The sequence below is a fragment of the Plodia interpunctella genome, chromosome 2, assembly GCF_027563975.2.
Source record: "Plodia interpunctella isolate USDA-ARS_2022_Savannah chromosome 2, ilPloInte3.2, whole genome shotgun sequence".
Lineage (NCBI taxonomy): Eukaryota > Metazoa > Arthropoda > Insecta > Lepidoptera > Pyralidae > Plodia > Plodia interpunctella.
This window is the reverse complement of record NC_071295.1, coordinates 1,646,889-1,664,015: the sequence shown is the minus strand read 5'-3', so window position 1 is coordinate 1,664,015 and position 17,127 is coordinate 1,646,889. Positions and strand designations below refer to the sequence as shown.

The window sequence follows — 17,127 nt, the reverse complement described above, 5'->3', positions numbered from 1 at the left end:
TTACAGCCTATCGCCAACGGGTAACTGGAGTTATATTAATATATACTAACGGCCCGTCCTGGCTTCGGTCGGGTAAAGCCAATATATATATACACATAAATTTTCCTCAGAAATTATACTGGGTATTGGAAAAAGCCATCCAATAATCCCTCCAGTAGTTTTAGAGTTTATTGTGTTCATACAGACAGACGCGACAGGTGGATTTCTTTTTATAATATGTAAAGACTAGCTGCACCCTGGGGCTTCGCTTCCGTGGGAATTTCGGGATAAAAATTGTGTAACCGGTGTACCAAATTTTCATATTTCATAACAATCCGTCCTGTAGATTTTGCGTGAATGATTAACAAACATGATACACATAAATCCTCACAAACTTTCGTATTTATAATATTAGTCGGATGTAATGCTAAGTTATTAATAGGCTTGTTGACATAAACTATATCATTGATTACCTCCGTGGCGTAGTGGTAATCACGCACGTCGGATATCTGGACGTCCTAGGTTCGTTATCAGCGCGGGCGAATATTACATAGGTATATACATTCAAATAACTTTAACGAAATAGATGTGCACCGATCTTAACGCTTAAAGTACTAAAAAATCTCGTACATACAAAAAAATCCACTATCTAGGTTAAGGTAAACCACATAAACGTGGTTATTCAACCGTTGTACATTCCTCCAGTATTCAGTAAAGCTGAGCTTATCGCCGTCGGATCTCAGAGTTGTACGAATCTCCTAAACTTTGTGTAATGACCTCTCAACTTGTTTCACTGATTAAATTAAGACTTTTGCACTTTTCAAGCTGTCGCCGAACAGAGTTGTTGTGTTCCTGTTTGAAGAGTAAGAAAGGCAATGTAAAGGATACTATGGCAAAAGATCCTAGGCCACAAAGTAGGCAACGCGTGTGTGACACCCCTGGTGTTACAATCATTGATAGGTTATAGTGACCACTTACCAAATACCTAGACAAGATCTGTATATACATTTAAAATCACACAGTCATAATCGCTTGTTCCCGGTTAAATCCTCAATTATGGTACCCAAAGTGCAACTGTTCAGTACGGTGTCAAGTCTCATCGAGAATACTGTTTGTAGTGTACAGTCTGCCACAGAGAAATCTGACCCCCCCGCGATTTGAACACCATCTCTTAGGGGGTCAGATTTCTCTGTGGCAGACTATACTAGCGAGTTTCCGTGTTACATCCTCGCACATAACTGTACATCACAACCACATTACTGATGCTCCAACGTCCGTACGCCTCGCCGTCCCATAAACATTTGAGCGCTCGCTCGCAGCGCTACGACTACTACAGTAGTAACACTTATACTACAGAGAAGTAAATATAGACACATACACTACACTGGTGATGCCTATCAACTGTCAAGGACATCCCTTAGTCGCCTCATACGACAACTACGGGGATTTGGAGTGAATCTATTCTACTGTACACACAAATAAATTGAAATCACCCAGAATCTGTTGTGATCTTACTTTCTCGAGCATTCATTCACTTACTCGGATTCAATGAACTTTCTCAAACAGATAAACTTGCAAGTTTTCAATGTAGCGGAATTACAAACTTTTTCTTCGATCGAGATAAAATCTGTTTCTTATTCGGATTTTTCAAGCAATGACGAGAAAAATGCGTACCTACTCTCCCTCCCGTTCTTAGCCGGACGTTTTACAGATTCCTTCCTCAGCCGTTGAGCGTCGGAGTCCTGGGTCTGCTTTAATACCTCGAATGAATTAAAATTTGCCTGTACTTCGAACAGTGGGTAAATACGTCCCTACAATATTCTATTTTTTCTTTTTCCTAATTTTCGTTTAACACTTTAAACGAAAATTCATTTAGATCCATGCATTCATTATTTTATATTCATTGTGTTTTTGTATCATTGCCTTCAGTAACTTCTTAATGGAATAGCACATAATTTCCCCCTCGAACAGAGCCTTGAAGGAAATTTAGAATATTGTTCCCTACAATATTGTAGGTAAATATAGAATATTGTAGGGACGTAACTTCTACGCCATGGATGTAAGTAAGTTCTTACTTAAACGAAAATTCATTTAGATCCGTCGAGCCATTATGAATACTATGGCATGTCTTCATTGTTTTTTTTTTAACATAAACGCAAGAGTGATACCTAATATAAATCTATAAAAGTACCATAAAAAAGAAAATCTTTGTTTCATTATAAAAAAATCCATTCGCCAAAAATTCATCCGGCTAGACTTTACAAAAGGATAAAATAAATTTAGAAATTGTCAATATAGCAGGATTAAAATATGTATTTCCACTATTGATACAGGATCACCGACAAACTTAATTTTTCAACTTCAAAAAAAAAAACATTTTCACATTTTCGGATATACACATTTTTCCGTAACCATCAACTGTCAGAGCATAACTCGTCATATTCTAGTAAGTCGGTGCCAGGTTTAGCAAAGCTCAAGTACAAGTAGTTTTTGGAGACCCTGAAGGAAAGCAACCGGAGAGATGGCGTAATACGAACGGTCGCCAATTTAATCGTGTTTTGGTTGAACATGGGTGTCTCTGGTGGCATCTTGAAGCTATCGTTGGATGGTTGATTTTTTAATCTGAAATAAAAAAAAAATCGTTGACACGGATCAAAAACAAACCTTGAAATTTTGAAGATTTTCCTAGTCACTAGCCGAGGTTGCTAAGCCATCGCCGCCTTTGAGAAGAATCTAAAATTTACAACTCATTCCCTTTTAGAACTTTTACAATCTGCGCGGGAAGTGAAGCAGCTCGCGTCTTCCATGTTTTTATTTGGCTTATAGAAGATAATACTTAAAAGAAACCTACAATTTCCATGACACGCTAAGAAGAATAAGAACTTACTTGTGAACAAAAGGAACCAATTTTTTTAGGGAAACAGAAATTTTGAGCGTCATCTTAGCTAATACGCACTGACAACTCGCGAAAAGACGTGTGCCAGAACTTTTCATAAACCACAGACAAAAAAAATGTTTTTATTAAAACCAAAAAGAGTTCCGCGATTATTAACAGGACTTTGATTTCTCTATCTTCAAACGATTCCAATCTACTTCTGTAGTCGCTGAAAATTCATAAAATGGTTATCTTCGTGGATTTCTTTGATTAAAGAGTTCCGTACACTTTTCAATTTTATTTTATTTATCGAAGACAGCGCAAATAGACGGAGCGCCTCTGAGGACATCTTTCAAACCTGGAAGAAATATCGCCAGTTATTTCTTCACGAAAATGAAAATCATAGAACACCTAATATAATGCCTTTCTTAGTTGCTTGGTCTTGGCAGATTGGGCAACAATGGAAAGTGATGGCTTAATGTTAAGAATGCGTGCTAATGTTCTGATAACTAAGGAATCTCGAAGTGGAGCAGAAAACATAGGAAAGTAGATTCTAAGGTATGATGCTTTAGCCGTAAAATGGAAGTAGCATCTCATTACTCTTAGCACCACCATTTATATTCATATCTCCTTAAGGTATCCTGGAAGAGATTGCTCTAGCGATTTGGCCGCCTATTGTACAATTTACTAGTTGTCTTGTGTTGTTGATGCAACGAACATATTTGAATATTGAACTTATTATTGATTGAACATTGCATCAATTACAATTGTTTTGGTGCAATAACGTGTAATTGCACCAAAACAAATGTATCTTGTTGTTTGTAATACTTACTTAAAATGCACAGACTAGAGAGTGGGTTAGATTATCATGAAAACATGTACAATGATGAAATAAAACATGTAACAAAACAATCGATGTATTGTTTTATTTAGAAATTAACGCAACAAGCCCCCGTGAAGTAGATAGTTTAAATTGGACATAAATCACATTTTCGTTTACTCTTCATCGTATTGCCACTGTAGTGTGCATAGGTGCATACACACGCTCATTAAATTACAAAACCTCTTTGTGTTAGTACGTTAACCATCCTAGCATATCTAATGACTAATCAAGTATAATTTTCAATGAGCAAAAATCCTGATTATATCGATATTAAACGAGTCTATCTTGGAATATATTTACAACAAGGTGTTTCATTGTACAGTATAATAAAGAATTCTAAATAGCTTCATTTAGCCGTCTGCTGTACTTATCCTATAACATTTGAGTGGACACGCAAAAGTTGCTCGATAATTTATCGCGTGGTAATAGTTTGGAGCGGGTGCGAACAGTAATAAAATTGAATTCACTTAGTTTTAACACTCGGGGAGTTCATTGTCTTAAAATTTATTTCGTTACGTGTTTTTGTGGTTTTAGTGTAAAAATCAGCGAGTTAGAATCCAATATCTTCAATCGTAATACAGGATTTCTTAATTATTTTTTCCATAACAAATAAATGAAAAAGCTGCCGGGTGTCAAGAACAAATTTATAACATCAACTAGATAAACAGTTATCTATTTTATCTGTCTTAGGAAACGGGTTCATTAAATAAAACGAATTCACTTTTTATTCTCCAAAAAATAGCGTGTTCATTTTATTTTCACCACCCACACGCTGGTATTTTGGGAAGAATTTTGGATCTACAGTAACTCAGGTCGACGGTGTTATATATATTAATATTATAAATGCGAAAGTTTGTGAGGATGTACATATGTGTGCTTGTTAAGTACTCTTTCGCGGGTAGAATATCAAACCTGGAATAACACATAGGGTACTTTTTATCCTGAAATTCTCACGGGAGCGGAGCCCCGCGAAGCGACGCGACTACATAGTTGTCTATAATTTTGTAGTTCAAACAGTTTTTGTATTTATAGTCAAAGATAAAGATCAAACCTATATGATGTTTTAGAAAATTATGTATAAAATTATATAATAATAATTAATATTATAGCGCAGAAAAACGCAAATTATTCTAAATGACGGTGATGCGAAGGTTTAAGTTAAGGTCAAAGTTGACCATTAATCCAACCTACTCTTATAATACATTACACAATTTTCTGTTTCGTAAATTATTCTATCAATAAGTAACTGAATAGTGATCTAACGAATACTTCAAGATTAACAAATCTTGCCAATTTCAACTCCGATATTGTATGCGCATGTGATTAGGTTTTGTCAAAAGCCTTTTCCTAATGAAATTTATATAAAATGGTTTGTTTATTTATAATATCTTTAATATACAAAGAACACACGTTATATGTACATACATAACAAGAAGGTAAATATACAATGGCGGACTTATCCCATGAAGGGATCTCTTTCAGTCAACCAGTGATAGTTTGAAGGTTTGCATCAAAAATTATTGGTAAAAGGTTTTGTTACTGTCATCTTCGGCTTTATCCTGGACATAACAATTAGAAAGTGCTTAAAGCTTTGTAATTAGCCTCCAATTTAATTACAAAAGACGCTTAATGGAACTTTTAGAGAGCTTAAAGCGAATAAACTTAGCTGCTCAAAGCTAAGGGTTTTGATAATGGCGCTACAATTAGGAAATGTGCGCTAGCTTTTATATGGAGCTTAACTCCGGAGGGAAATCAGAAAATTTAAGCTACTATGTAAGCCTAAGTTATATTTAGCTAAGCATTAAAATGATGTTAAGACATTTTATGGTTCAGAACTGCCGTATGAAATTAAATCACAGAACGGTGTACCTATGTGTTGTAACAGAGGAAGAAAATTAGCCGAGATTAAAACAAAAATCAAATCATTTAATCAGAAATTAGACCTTCATAGTCATGATTAAATATTACCTATTTAGAAAATTGTATATTATATAATATGCTATATTTCTCATAAAACTACTGGTATTACGGAACGACGACTGCAGCTGAGAAGAAATGCCGAAAAAATCTAATTTAAAACAGCTGTTGGCCCCATCATGTTATTCCAACAAGTACTTAACGAATTCTTCCGATTTTCGAGTGTGTTATTATTGCTAAAACCGGGGTCAAAGTTCATTCCAGTTGCGTAAAGGTATCTGACATGACTTTTACGACTTGGCACTTTAGCAACTTGGCAAGCTATTGTCGTTAAGCGATACAAGGCACGCTATGATGCGACCATAGATAAAAGAACACGACGCATCAAAAACAAAATGTTTTTACATTTTTTATGTAGGCCTTTTTAAATGTTCATCTAAAGAGTTCATCACAAAAAGGAAAATGGATCATTAACACTTTACAGGACAGTACGGTTATAGCAGTGGTCTATAAACTCTGTAGTTTGACAGTACTGGCATCGCAGTCGCTACAAAAGTTATTATAAAGAGCGCTACGGTGATCACCGTGCTGGATTTATACTATCATTGTAACGAACATGATTTACTGTCTATCTACAAGATATTCATAGGTTTGTACTGTCAAATCTAAGAGCTATAATATATACATTACCTACATCGTATAGAAACACAAAAAGTAGTTGATATAGTAACACTACGGGTATAACCGTATAGTCCGCCTAGAGAATTCATAGAAACACCAAGTCAGTGTCGCGCTGCCTGGCGCCGGTGTTGGTTGTGTCCACGTCGGTTCGCGCGCAAAAATTTGTGGCAGAAAACGTAAGTAATTAATTACTGTTATTAATATAGTCTTTACTTTTATAGAAAAATATACTTTTTATAACGTTCTGCTCACGTTCACTTTTTGCCACAGATGAATAAAGACGAGGAGCGCATCAAAAAGTTATTGGAGGATGTGTCGACTCCAGAAAGTTCTGACGATGGCAGTTTTTCTGATACATCAGAAAAAACGGAAACAGACCCTTTTGAAGATAACGACGGGGAATATGGCACGGATGCAGACTATGTACCAAATAGTGATTCGGATGACTCAGAAGCCTTGGATGTAGATGAGGCTAAATCAGAGAAAGATCCTAAAGATTCTAAGGTTCAGCCCAGATATGTAAGGGCCAGTGATAATAATCGCACAGATACAGTACCATCTACTTCTAGATACAGAGCTACCTTATTTGTTCCACCCTCTCCTTCGATTTCTGACCAAAACAGTCCAATACTACCTTTACGCCCTACCGCGAGCACACACATATCCATAGAAAGTGCATCTGGAAGTCCTGTAATACCTCTTGGTAGTCCCATTACATTTCATAAACCTCAAGATATCGTCGAACCGTCAGATACAATGAGTGTGAGAACGGAAAATAGTTTTTCTATGGGATGTCTAAGCCTATTAGAATCAGCATTTCCATCAACTTCAGCACAAAGTTCCAGAGCTGCGTCCCCTGTAATTCCTCTTCACGAAATATCGGGCCTTGCAAGTCCGGAAGATCCTGTAGATCAAAATTTGGAAGAACAGGAATCTGAAGGAAATCCTGATCTTCAGTTATCTCAAAATGTAGAAGCAGAGACACCCGAAGAAGAATGGACTTGTACTACTGAACTAATTCCAGAGTTTGGATTTGATAATAACACTCAAGGATTGAGAATAGATATTAATGAAAATGCTACCCCATTAGATATATTTAGACGGGTATTTTCTCAAGAGTTACTCGAATATTTAGTAGCCAGGACAAATGCATATGGCGATTTTTTGTCTAATTCTAATAAACCCCATACCAGAAATAGCCGAAACCAAGCTTTTAGAGTTGTAACAGTAAATGAGATGGAGATGTTCTTAGCTTTGTGTGTGTTGCAAGGTCAAGTAAAAGGACCTAGTAGGAGATTCATCATTCTCCGATCCCTTATATTTTCACCCATTTTTTACATACATAATGTCAGGACGTCGGTTTGAACAAATATTACGATGTCTTAGTTTGTCTGAAGCTAATGCTAAAGGAGAAAAGAAAGTTTCTGATTTCATGAAGGCCATATGTGAGAATTTTCGGCAAATCTACAGTCCCGGTGTGAATCTATCAATTGATGAATCGCTAATTTTGTTTCGTGGCCGATTACATTTTCGACAATATATTAAGTCAAAAAAAGCTCGTTACGGAATTAAATTTTTTGTATTGACTACTTCTGATGGATATGTTTTAAATATATTAATGTACAAAGGTAAAAATGAAGAAATAGAATCAGACCCGGCAATCAAGAAGACAGAAAAAATTGTAATGGAATTGGTACAGCCATATCTCATGAAAGGCCATCACGTCTTTATGGACAACTTCTACAATGACGTGGACTTAAGCCAGAAGTTAATAGAGCTTCGTACACACACTAGTGGGACTTTACGTAAAAACAGAAAGAGTAATCCAAAAATGTTGATGAAGAAGAATTTGAAAAAAGGTGACTTCTTCTGGCTACGTAAAAAGCAAGTTTATATTTCAGTTTGGAAGGATAAACGGCAGGTTAACATGATTACGACAAGAAATCATCCAAGATTAAAGCTTATTACGAACAGATTTGGAAAAGTCGTGAAAAAACCAGAAGAAGTCATCAGTTACAATAACCATATGGGCGGTATTGATCGCAAAGACCAAATGGTCTCATATTATTCATCTCCCAAGAAGACCATTCGTTGGTACAAAAAAGTATTTTTTCATATGTTAGATGTATCGATTTGGAATGCCTTCTATTTATTTAAGAAAAATGTTGTACCGAGGTCTCAAAGATATCAGTTTTTAACATTTCGGGATGATCTTATAAAAGAGATGTGTAATATTGACAAAAAAATGACAGGACGGGATGTGGTCAGAAAAGGCAGCATTTATGCTAGCAGGCGCGTCTCCGCACCGTTGGTCATAAATGTGAATGAACCAGAAGATTCTAATGAACAAAGACAAAGAGAAAACTTTGAACATTGGCCAGAAGAAATTCCAGTACCCGAAAATGCAAAACGAGGCATAAAATATCTGAACTGCATGAACTGTACTAAAAACAAAAGGCGCAAAGAGACAAGATATCGATGCAAAGGCTGTGAAAAAAAACCACCACTTTGTCCATCCTGCTTCGAGGAATGGCACAAGCGCAAAACTGATTAAGTTTAAGTTATTATCTTAAAAATACTCAACTAGTAGACTGATAGAAGAGAAATAACTAATTATTATAAACTAGAATTAGCCTAAAGTTAAAATGACGGACTGTGATTTAGGTTAACATTTTTTATACTAAAGCAATACATACGAATAGTGATATTAGATTGATTTTTGATGCTATAAAGACTAGTACTCATGTGTTGTGTACAATAATTGAAGACTGATTGATAAGTTAATTATTTTCGTAAACTTTTTGATTAGAGGGATATAGATATGTTTTAGAAGAATTAGAAATTATAAAACTTTCATAGTATTGTCGACCAAAGTGCCTAGCTATGAAACGCGATGTTGAAGAATAATACTTATTTTATGTTTTTGAATTAGAATATTTGATGTTTTTGTTTGAATTTGTATTTTTTGAGTGCGTAAGCATTAGTTTTCTATCAATAAAATTGATTTATTTTTGTTCAATGGAGTTTTTTTAATATATTTACGGTACGGTAAAACCCGTACTGACTATCACGACGTCTTGAGTTTGCTATTCTTCATAACAGTACGGCGTTGCCCGATGTACGGTGAGCGCCGCACTGACTATCTTGGCGGTTTCACTCTGTTATTCTTCATGACAGTACGGGGTAGCCCGATGTACGGTAAATCCCGTACTGACTGCCTAAACAACTTAATTATATTAGTCGTTATGACAGTACGGCGTTGCCCGATGTACGGTAAAGCCCGTACTGACTGTCTTGACGGCTTAACTTTGCTATTTATAATAACAGTCCGGTTGTATCCGTACAGCGGTTATGCCCGTAGCTACTGACGTACATTAGTATTTTAGTATTTATTTTAACAAGTACTGCTATAGACGTAGTGATTTTTTGTATGGAAAACCGAAGTGTCATCCCATGTAATTTGAGATCAGTTTTCTGTCCTGTAAAGTGTTAAGTAAGTAAGTACAAAAAAAAACACTCTAAAAATCCGTGTAGCAATAAACTTGACTAACTTGAGATATAAGTAATTACATGGTCCGCTTTCCCTGATTTTTTTCCCGCCCAAATTTTCCTTTATTTTTAATTGCCTTTCCCAAACTTGGATTAAAAAGATACACTTCGTTTTTTGGGATTGCGATGTGATTACCTAATTATCTTTCGTATTTGGTCGACTTACAAAAAGTAGATTGTATTATTACCAATTTTTTGCACGCGGCTTCGCTCTTGTAGGATTATCGGGATAAAAAGTACGGTATTTTGTTCTAATTCTAGGTTATATGCCAAAATCCTATTATTAGGTTTTACGTTATTTGTAACAGTTTTAATAAGTTAAGTTTAGTAGTGGTAGTAGGAGTATTTACAGAATTTTACAACCTTTAATTTGGTTTCATCTGTTCTGTCTGTCGTTCTGTCCGTAATCAAATCTAGTCATTTATAGTTTAAATTTTCCATATCTCTTAAGTTTATAATGACTATGCATTATTATGATAAGCATGACCAGACTATGCACCCAGGATTTGCTCCCAACGTGGGGACTCTTCAACGGCTGACTGTACGAACACATTATTTTGTTACGCATTTCGATGCGTAACAAAACAATGTGTTCGTGCAAATATCAAAACAAATGCTAAAAGTGTCAACAACAATATTTTGAAAAAAATAATAATTTTTACTTAAATCGCCACTACCATCACCATTATTTATCGTATATATATATATATATATATATATATATATATATATATATATATATATATATATATGCATAACAGTAGACAGGCCGACAGCCATCTCCGGAATCCTGGATGAATTATGAAACGGGGAGCGACAAAAATCCGCGCCACCTCGCCTAACTTTTAAATCCCGCCACTTAAAACTTGCGAAACATTTCGAATCTGTAAATAAGGCCACTGCTGAGAAGTTATGAACTCCTGGCACCAACCAGCGCGTAGCTTAGACTTTTCCTTTTGATAAAAAAAATATATTAATGTAGGTATATTTTTTTGTATTAATTTTAGTTTATGTACTTACTTCCCACGGTTATTTTCGTCTAACAATAAAATTATTAATAACAAACAGAAATTAATATTAAAAATGTTTTTGTCATTACCAAGCAGGCAAACGGGCTTACGGAGACTTTTTATGGAACGCCGAACTGAGACACATGGCGACGCGAATGCGTGAACATTGTGTAGTTAAAATGAGTGATTTTATTTACCGCAATAAAAAACCAGCATTGTATACTGAATCCATCAAAGTTTGGCAAACTGTTCGATAGCAATGTGGAGCCAGTATTAAACATTCAGACGACATGGTCAGTTTATTATAATGAACCCTTTTTATATGGGAGCAAACCGGAAATCGCGAAAAGTATTCAACTGTCCCATATTAAAATGCTGATTTCGGGCGGTCTCCCATACGAAAAGTTGTTTAGTGTTATAGACTGAGTATGTAGATAAATGATGTAATTTTTGTAAATTTATTTATATTTATATTTATATATTCTAAATTCATCTAAAATACGTAAATGTTGAACACTTTTTTAAAACTCGAGAATTTTCGCTCCCACGTACTGGCATGAATGCACACTGATTTAGAAAATCATGTATTTCCACCCGTACAATGTTGCACAACTTGCCAGTTTTCCGCCACGTGCTCCTGCGTTTTACGATCTTACATTTCCATCATAAAATTCGTTCGGAAAATATCAAAGATCAGTGGCTTTAGGAAATACATTCGGTGACAAAGTATACCGCGAATATTAAGGAAGTTGAAAGCTTTACTCGTCCATTTTTGAAGTCGGACAGATACAACGATCGAAAGCTTATTTCCTTTGATCGTAAGGATCGTGCAATAAAGTAACACAAACTAAAACCATAGCTTTTTTTTAAAGAAAATTCCGCATAAATAAATAATAATAAATATATTAGGACAAATCACACACAGATTGAGCTAGCCCCAAAGTAAATTCGAGCCTTGTGTTATGGGATACTAACTCAGCGATACTATATTTTATAACAAATACATATATAGATAAACGTCCAAGACCCGGGGCACTCAGAAAAAGATCATTTTCCATCATGACCCGACCGGGGATCGAACCCGGGTCCTCTCGGTTCAGAGGCAAGCACTTTACCACTGCGCCACCGAGGTCGTCAACACCGTGCGTTAACAATGAATGCAAAACTATGTACATAGTACGTATTATATATACAATTCACGTTTTGAATTATTACATAATTACTTCTGCAATGATAACATTAAATTAATATAATTCTTATTTACTATGCACGACTTCCAAAAGCATACAATTTAGCGCTGAATCCCTTTCTAGATATGGTAATGCTATTGGTGTGGGAAAGTGCATTGTATTTGATGAATCTTGATGCATATTGCATATTTCTCAGAGCCGCGATGCGCAGATCGTATAATTTTATCGTTCTTGCTAAGTTTACCCTTTTTCCTTAGTTTATATGACTTATGTAAGTGCTTATTTATCATTACAATAATCTACTTATATGTATATATTATAGTTTAATGTGCACATAAAATTAAGAGTAAAACAACTTTTCTTATCTCTCTATTTGTTAGAAAAATTAAAAAACCCAGACTTTCAATATTCATTTCGCTACAACTTTTTTGAACGGCTGAATCGATTTTGATCAAACATATCTAAGAACCACCGCATAAAAATTTTCTATCAAATAAATAAAAAACCGCATCCAAATCGGTTCACCCATTGATGAGCTACGGTGCCACATAATACACAGACACACACTTAGCAGTGTATCACCCCTCTTTTGCGTCGGGGGTTAATAAAAAACCAATTTAAGATTTAGGCATGCAATAAAGCGACGATACCCAGTATTCGCTTCTCAACATTTTCAAACTAATATTATTGTATCACTAGCTGCGCCCCGGGGTTTCGCTCCTGTGGGAACTTTGGGATAAAAACCCTTGGGTACCCTATGTACTATTACAGATTATATTCTAGCCGTGTACCAAATTTTGTAACAATCGGTCCAGTAGATTTCGCGTGAAAGAGTAACAAATATAAGTACATAACACATGCTTACAAACTTTCGCATTTGTAATGTTAACAGGATTATTGCAGTATATTAATGTGAGTGTATTAACACTTAATAAGATCTCAATTGCTATCACATAATAATTAAATACAACATAAAATCATAAAACTAATAAAAAACATTGAATTATTCAAAAACTGTTTAAATCTAAATGAGTCATCCGGCATCCGCATCGTTGACTTCAGTTTAAATCGGATCCCAACTCACTTCCGCATCCCAGAATTTGAATGCACTTTAGCTGCACATTTGGTGAAACTTTGTCAAATTCAGTTAGATTTATTTAAAACTTCATGTAATCTGTGATGTAATACTTTAATCTTATATTATACAGAATTTGATACATATTAACAGAATGAACAAATAAACCTATTGGGATTAAAAATACACACTTAAATTTGATATTACTCAAAAGATGCGATAGATTACCAAACGAAGAAATAGGCGACAATGTCTATCAGCAGTTCGAATGGTCCTATTCTAGGGCGGGACCACACGCCTGTAACAAGTAAGTAATCCACGTGTGTTTCACACAATAAAAGAAAATGTAGGAAACACGCAGTAACCCATTCTGAACATACTAATTTGAAATCTCCCATTTGGCAAATAGGTTGATTTTCGTTTGTTAAATAATTTGTGAGATCTCTCTTGGCAATATTAACAAAATTCAGATGGTATGCCTAATATAAAAATATTCCTTTGTCTACGCCCGCGTACTCCGTATTTATGAATTCACTGAATAAATTTAAATATTCGTATTTCTAGCTCACTTTAATTCCCCTCATATTTTTTGGTAAGATAGTGTTAATGTACGTCAAAATTGCAATTTGCTTTCATGAAATGGCTGCGAGCCAGCTTCGTATTATGCATGTTAATAATACAAGAGTGATTTTCTAATTATATACTAATTAACTAGAAGACTAACTTATGTAACAGTTACCAGTAAGTGAAGTGCGGGTTACCAATACAGCGAACCAATCACATTACGCCATTGTGACGCAACGACAACCACGCGCCAATGTCAATGGTTCGCTGCGTCTCACTTCGAATTGATTCGATGGTGAGAAGTGAAATGCTAACCCACACTAAGCCCTCAGGAAAACATAACTTTACAAGGGTTTAATATATAAATATCTTTATGAATGATTATCACGGACAGGAAGTTATTTGAAAATGTGTAAAAATAGTACCTACTAGGAAAACAAAGCTCTTAAAGAGTTCAAAGAGATATTTTTACCATGTCACACTTATCTCAAAAATGATGTTAGCTTATCAGGTTATTATAATTTACTCGAAATCGAAATTGAACTACCAAATCTAAGTAAAATATTAGGTGACGTTGATGACCAACGAACGAAGTTTTCGTTGATCAGAGAATCGTCGTCACTAGAAAGCTAAAATCAACGACTATATTTTTTCTACCACTCAAAAAACTATTCTTTGTATTCGTAGCTTTTAAATTATGATAAAATATAACTTCATAAAATAAACCTTTGCTTAAATGGCAGAGGCGTAAATAAAACAACGTAACAATATAAAACAAACGGAGTGAGCTCGAACAAATTTATATTACACTTAAAGTTTTCGCAACTAACAAAGCTGGACAAGGTTGCCTTAACTTTTACACTATAACCTAAGTTCTTTAACTTTTGAACCGAATGTAGGACTCTTAACACGAGAATTTAGGTACGATTACCACAAAGTCCCTTGTGGGGTACTTAACTTAATATTCCGTCTGCGCAGGAATTTAAATTGACCACCAAATAATAAAAATAGACTTTTGTTGAACAAAATCTTGCTAAGTCCAATAATAAATCTCTGAAAAAAGTGTAAAAAATTGATATTGAAATGAGAAAGTACATTTTTTTTGTGAAGAAACTTCACATGGGTTAAAGGGTCACCAACGAGAGTATCGTATTGATTCTTCGTGTTTTCAATAAATACATCGCTGTTTCCAATTTAACGATGAGCGTCAATGTTACATGTGTTATAAGGATACAGCTGCTGTATCATCGTCTTATTGGTCTTTACAAATATGATTCGGTGAGAATAAGATTCAAATTCGTACGACATTGTTCGTGAACCTTCTAGTCGTTACTGCTATTATTATGCTCTATGCGGAAAGTATTAGAAAGTAATGATTTATTTCCCAGGAGAGCGCGGTCGGTGTCCATACTAAGTAGAGTCTTAATTCAGTTATTTATTGTATTCGCTTCTAGGGAACTTTTTACTTAACAGATAGATTTCCTTCTCCATTCCTAGTATCAGGTTAATTTATTGAGCAATCAGTAGTGATTCGAATAATTCGATTAGTAAACATTTTCGAAGGCTTTTTTTATGATATATGTGTTTTGGCTTTTTCGAAGTTATAGTTTTTAAACTTCACGCACATAACCCAATGGGAAATGATGAAACGCTACCCGACGCGCATGTATGAGTGTTTGTGTATGATATATATTAAATACTAAGAAAAGAAAAGGAAAAGAAGTAGGGGCAGGCCGAAGAAGAGGTGGATTGAGTGCGTCAGGCAGGATATGGCTAAAAAGGATGTAACAGATCGGTTAACATCAGACAGGGAGAAGTTAAGGAGACTGACATGCTGTACCGACTCCACATGAAGTGGGATAATGGTAGGCTGACGATGATGCAGATGCAGAAGCAGAGGTGGGGTCGCGGGGATTTGTCCTCCGCGACCACATCGCGGCCGTGGCGCTGAACACAGGGGAAGGGGAGCGTCGGTATGTTTCTCGACGATCCCCTGTCCTCTGCGGCCGAAGGGTGGCTGCCTCTGTATCGGGTGCAATGTGTGGGTCTCACCTGCCTATCACCTCTTGCGTCCGTACAGAGGCAGACTTGGGTGCCCTGTGGCACCCAAGATTTAGTGTGTGTTGTGACCGCTGGTCCTGAAGGGACTCACGTACGCCTTCATATCTTAGTAAGTAGAACTTGAAACTGTAATTATAGAAATCTTCATAATAAAATATTCAAAATACAGCTCATCAATACATAGGTATATATGCCATTTACATAATATCAACAGCAAATTGACTTAAAATTCGAACGTCACATTCTTAATAACGTATTCCTTGCAAGCCTTAAATTAATTATATTAGTATGCGAGGCGGAACGAGAGACAAATCGATTATATTACTCGACACTCTGATATTTCGAATTAATTCGAGAGCTCGTATGGTGCTTCGAAATTTAAATAATGCCGCAATATTAAGGCTGCTGTGCGCGAGAATCGATTTTACTCGAATTTCAAATGATCCACTCGCTCTCGGCATTTGGTTGGTAAAATTTTGATTTTCTTGCCTTTGCCTTTGATAGCCTTGCTTTTGGTATAACGAAATGTTTTTAGAAAACTGTTAAATTTAAATAATTATAATATAATAGGAGAATGGCGTTCAATCGAAATCAGTCTTGTTACAACCAGATCAAACTGGAAAATCAGTGAAGCCAGTGACTAAAAGTTCTCAGATTCTAATCCTATCTATTAAAATTATTGGAATAAATATTAATAATACGAGTATATTCCTCTCTAAATATTTTATAATTTCGCGGACCCCTTCGGGTAAAAGCCTCCTACAAAGTTTTAAAATATAGTTTGGGGTTTATGTTTTACTAGCGACCCGCCCCGGCTTCACTCGAATTGAAACATAATAAATTATGCACCAGAACCTTCCTCAGGAATCACACTATTTATTGGCGAAAACCGCATGGAAATCCGTGTAGTAGTTTTTGAATTTATTGCGAACAGACAGACAGACGCGGCAGGGGACTTTGTCTTATAATATGTGAGGTTGTGGATGTATTTTTTTATTTCATGTAGACACATTTAAACTTTCACGTTGCAAAATTATAACGTCTGGGAAATAGAAAAGGTATGATCTGTTATTTAGTATATAATATAATGTATGCGAATATCTGGTGACCATCGTAAAAGTACCTTTACATAGAAATGCATTGCATTGCAATATGATATTGAACGAAAAGCTACAGAATAATTCCTATTATATACAACTAGTTGAAGCCCGAGGCTTCGCTCCCGCGGGAATTTTGAGATAAAATTTAGCCTATAGCAATCTTGAATAATGTACATTTCTAATTGTGAAAGAATTTTTGACATCGGTCTAGTAGTTTCAGAGATTACCTGCCTCAAACATACA

The 17,127-nt window shown here is 35.4% G+C and overlaps 1 protein-coding gene and 1 long non-coding RNA gene across 2 annotated transcripts; one reads left to right on the top strand and one right to left on the bottom strand.

The window, feature by feature from the left end:
• Window positions 1-2,274: 2,274 nt before the first annotated feature.
• On the bottom strand, window positions 2,275-3,196 carry LOC128677565 (uncharacterized). Its single transcript, XR_008405542.1, has 2 exons — window positions 2,867-3,196; window positions 2,275-2,601 (listed from the first exon to the last, which is right to left on the bottom strand). It is a non-coding gene; the product is annotated as an uncharacterized LOC128677565 (long non-coding RNA).
• A 3,113-nt stretch (window positions 3,197-6,309) lies between these two features.
• On the top strand, window positions 6,310-15,674 carry LOC128677651 (uncharacterized). Its single transcript, XM_064436504.1, has 4 exons — window positions 6,310-6,511; window positions 6,606-7,623; window positions 7,964-8,102; window positions 15,530-15,674. The coding sequence occupies exons 2-4, from the start codon at window positions 6,606-6,608 to the stop codon at window positions 15,672-15,674; spliced, it is 1,302 nt and encodes a 433-aa protein (XP_064292574.1). The 5' UTR covers window positions 6,310-6,511.
• Window positions 15,675-17,127: the final 1,453 nt, after the last annotated feature.

What these genes read in the sequence shown, in the direction of transcription:
- LOC128677651 (XM_064436504.1), top strand. Translation starts at nt 6,606, where the DNA reads ATGAATAAAGACGAGGAGCGCATCAAAAAGTTATTGGAGGATGTGTCG. An exon ending in AGGTCAAGTAAAAGGACCTA is followed by an intron (nt 7,624 to 7,963) that starts GTAGGAGATTCA and finishes TAATGTACAAAG; the next exon opens with GTAAAAATGAAGAAATAGAA. An exon ending in GACGTGGACTTAAGCCAGAA is followed by an intron (nt 8,103 to 15,529) that starts GTTAATAGAGCT and finishes GGTTAACATCAG; the next exon opens with ACAGGGAGAAGTTAAGGAGA.